Raw genomic sequence first — 3217 nt, 5'->3', positions numbered from 1 at the left:
AGGAGAGGAGAGGAGAGGAGAGGAGAGGAGAGGAGAGGAGAGGAGAGGAGAGGAGAGGAGAGTGAAACCCTGTTAAAAATCACACTAGAATGGTCAGCTGAGGATAAAGGCCTCTGCAGCACCATGAAATAGGAATAAGAGGTACTTAGAATGCTATCTTTGAGGTAAGAGCTGCCCTTCCTCCCCCCTGCCTTCAGGAATGCATTCGCTGGTGCTCAATGAAGCATTGCTAGCTGTACAAAAATAATCAGATGCTCCCTATGGAAAGAGTACTGGGAGTCTTCTCATTAATGGATCTGCTGTTTTACTGTGGTCTATACAAAAGATAAAAGATTTAAGAATATCTGTTGCTCACCAAAGCAGGCAGATGGAATCCTGCTTGCTTCTTTTCTATTGGATCATCAGATGCTGGAGTATTTTGGGTTATATCTAACTCTTTCAAAATGATGTTTCAGATAAATCACTGCCCTTTAGCACTCCCAGTGTGGTACTTGCCTTTCGACCTATTTGGTTTGTTTGCTTTGCTTTCACAGTGGACCAAATTATACCATTTTAGTCTGGAATCTGGTTATTTGGGGATTATTTTATCTCCTTGTGTAAGGCTGTGGGTCTTGAAGAGGAAGAGCAATATCAATCAGGAAGAGGCCATCCAGTGATGTGCAAAGAGAGAAGAAACTGAAGAGCAGCCAAGGAGATGGCAGAAGGATCATGTGAGTGCTGAAATAACCACGCATGTGTTATCTCTGTGCCTTACACATGTCAGAGGACTGAGGCACCTCATAATGAAACACAGCAAAAACATTATGAAAGCTTTGGCATTTGATTGCTTCAAGAAAGAAATTCTCTAAAGGCTGAAAAGAAAGGTCAGTGCTGACATCTTAGGAGGATTCCTGTTGCCTGGCTTTGATGCCGTTATCACTTGCCCGGCCATGGATCTGACCTGGGACACAGCCTGCAGGATGATGAAGGACACTTCCAGAGGTACAAGGCTTGGCCTCACCATACGCAGAGCAACAGCACTGTGAGTCTTGTGAGCAGCCACAGCTTGCAATCCATGCTGAAAGCTGGGCAGATCAAAGCCTTTTCTAGATCTCATCCCCCTAGGGCACTAACACTGCCTCTTAATGTTTGTTGATGTCATCTCTTTATGGGTTTTTATCTAGAGAGGATGTGGGTAACCACAAAGACTTTCAAAGTGGAAGCTGCTCATGGGAGCGGGGGGTTTTTGGTAGTTGTCAGTCTCTGTACACACAGCCTCTGTCTGTGGTGTGGCAGCACAAAAATAGTTTGTCTTGTGTAGTCACACTGCAACATCTGAGCGTTTCCACATCTTCCTGTATTCCTTTTTGCTGCCATGTTCAACAAGAAAACACTCTGTTCTGCAGAAGAAACCAAGGGATGGCACAGCTGTGGCTTGCTGATCATTATGGCATGGAGGTCTGGGGAGTCACTGAACTCATGACTCGTGGTTTTGCTTATTGCTGGTTCATAATGTAAGAGAGGGCAGCAGGGGCAGGAGGGAGGCCCCCATGGGTCAGCCAGCACAAATCTATACCTGAGGAACATGCAACCACATGCACAACCCAGCAGTGCCTGGCAGCTCCTTCCACCTCCACCTCCCTGCTTGGAAACCCGTCAGAAGGCAGCAGCAGCGCTGTTCCTGCAGCTGTGTATGACTTGTCCTGCTGTAAATCCAGGGGATGATTTGCTTTCCCAGGGCAGAACTGTGCTCCAGGCAGACCAGCGGGTAGATTTGTGAGCACGAATCCCACAGCGGCACCCACAGCTGATGCAAAACGAAGCAGACAGCCACAATATTTGCAGGTGACAATGGGAGCCCTTCCCCCTCCACATTTGGCAGCGTGCTCTGGCAGGAAAGCCAATCTGTTTGCAGTGACACAGACATCCCAAAGCCCATACACTGCTGCACCAAGGGATTAAGCCCTTCACTCTTCAGTGCCGCCGTACTGATCCCGGCTAATGCAGTTCTATGGAGTGTGGGTCAGAGAGTGCCCATAAAGCTGTTTATTTCACTGATAACAGCTCAGCAGTCTCTTGTTGACACAGCACTGCTCTCTTCCATACTGCCTGGAGGGGCAATTTCCCTTTGATCACCAAATCAGTCATGATGCACGTACACATGAAAAAATATATTTATATATATAAAAATACATATATGCACAGATATATACATATATACACACACACACATATATATATACGTATGTACAACTATCCTTTTAAGCACCTTTAGGAGAATCAAAGCATAAAAGCAGATTCTGCCTATCGCATTAAAACGTGCGTCTAGGAGCCTTTCTTTTACTGTTTCTTAATGATGGCTCTAGAGGTATTTCTGGCAGATAAATATGCAGCACCTAACAAGTGCAGATTACACGGTAATAGAGATAATTACTCTTCCTCTAGCATCTCATTAAGGCAGCGGGGTCCACCGCAGCCCGGTTCCCATCAGCATCGACCGGGCAGCGCCCCGGGGAGCCACGCCCCCTCACCTCGCCGCCGATTGGTCAGAACGGCAGAAGGAAGGCACGAAGCCACGCCCCTCCCCGCTTCTGATTGGTGAAGGCGGCCGAGCAGCTCGGAGAAGCCACGCCCCCTCCTCCGTCTCCTCTCTCCCTCCTGTTCCCCCTGCAGGCCCGGCGGCGCATGCGCAGTGACGGCGGCGGCGGCGGCGGGCGGCCCCGCTGTTGTTATTGTGGGGCTGGGCTGCGCCGCGCGAAGATGGCGGCCGGGCAGGGGGGCGGCGGCGGCGGCGGCAACGGCGGCGGCAGCAGCAGCAGCGGCGGCGGCAGCGGCAATAACAACGGGACGGGGGGGCTGGGGATTCCCGCTCATCTCACTCTCTCCTTTTCGGCCGGACCGCACTGGGGGGCGGCCACCCTTCCGCAGCCTCACACGGTGCGCAGCTTGGACCGGGCCCTGGAGGAGGCGGGCAGCTCGGGCATCCTCTGCCTCAGCGGCAGGAAGCTGCGCGACTTCCCGGGCAGCGGCTACGACCTGAGCGACACCACGCAAGCAGGTGGGGGGGCGCGACGGGGGGGCTCTGCCGGGCTGCGGTGGGGCGAGGGCGGCGCGGGGCGGCGCGTCGCTGCGGTGCGGGGCACATCGGTGCTTTGTTACGCGGCGATCACACCTGGGCTGTCCGTGCGTGAGCCCGCGGGATGCGGTGCCCGCGGGATGCGGTGCCCGCGGGATGCGG

At 52.8% G+C, this 3217-nt stretch overlaps 1 protein-coding gene across 2 annotated transcripts in view; it reads left to right on the top strand.

The window, feature by feature from the left end:
- Positions 1–2739: 2739 nt before the first annotated feature.
- Positions 2740–3217, top strand: part of LRCH2 (leucine rich repeats and calponin homology domain containing 2) — a 37361-nt gene continuing 36883 nt past the window's right edge. For both annotated transcript variants that reach the window (XM_042825324.1, XM_042825323.1), the window contains exon 1: positions 2740–3037. In XM_042825324.1, the coding sequence (XP_042681258.1) occupies positions 2740–3037 (298 nt within the window). The remainder of the gene's footprint in view (positions 3038–3217) is intronic.

This window comes from Centrocercus urophasianus, unplaced genomic scaffold (genome assembly GCF_019232065.1).
Source record: "Centrocercus urophasianus isolate 14NV4802_14NV808 unplaced genomic scaffold, USGS_Curo_1.0 seq_24, whole genome shotgun sequence".
In the NCBI taxonomy this organism is placed as follows: domain Eukaryota; kingdom Metazoa; phylum Chordata; class Aves; order Galliformes; family Phasianidae; genus Centrocercus; species Centrocercus urophasianus.
Note: the sequence above shows the minus strand (reverse complement) of the source record. Positions and strands in the feature narration are given on the sequence as shown.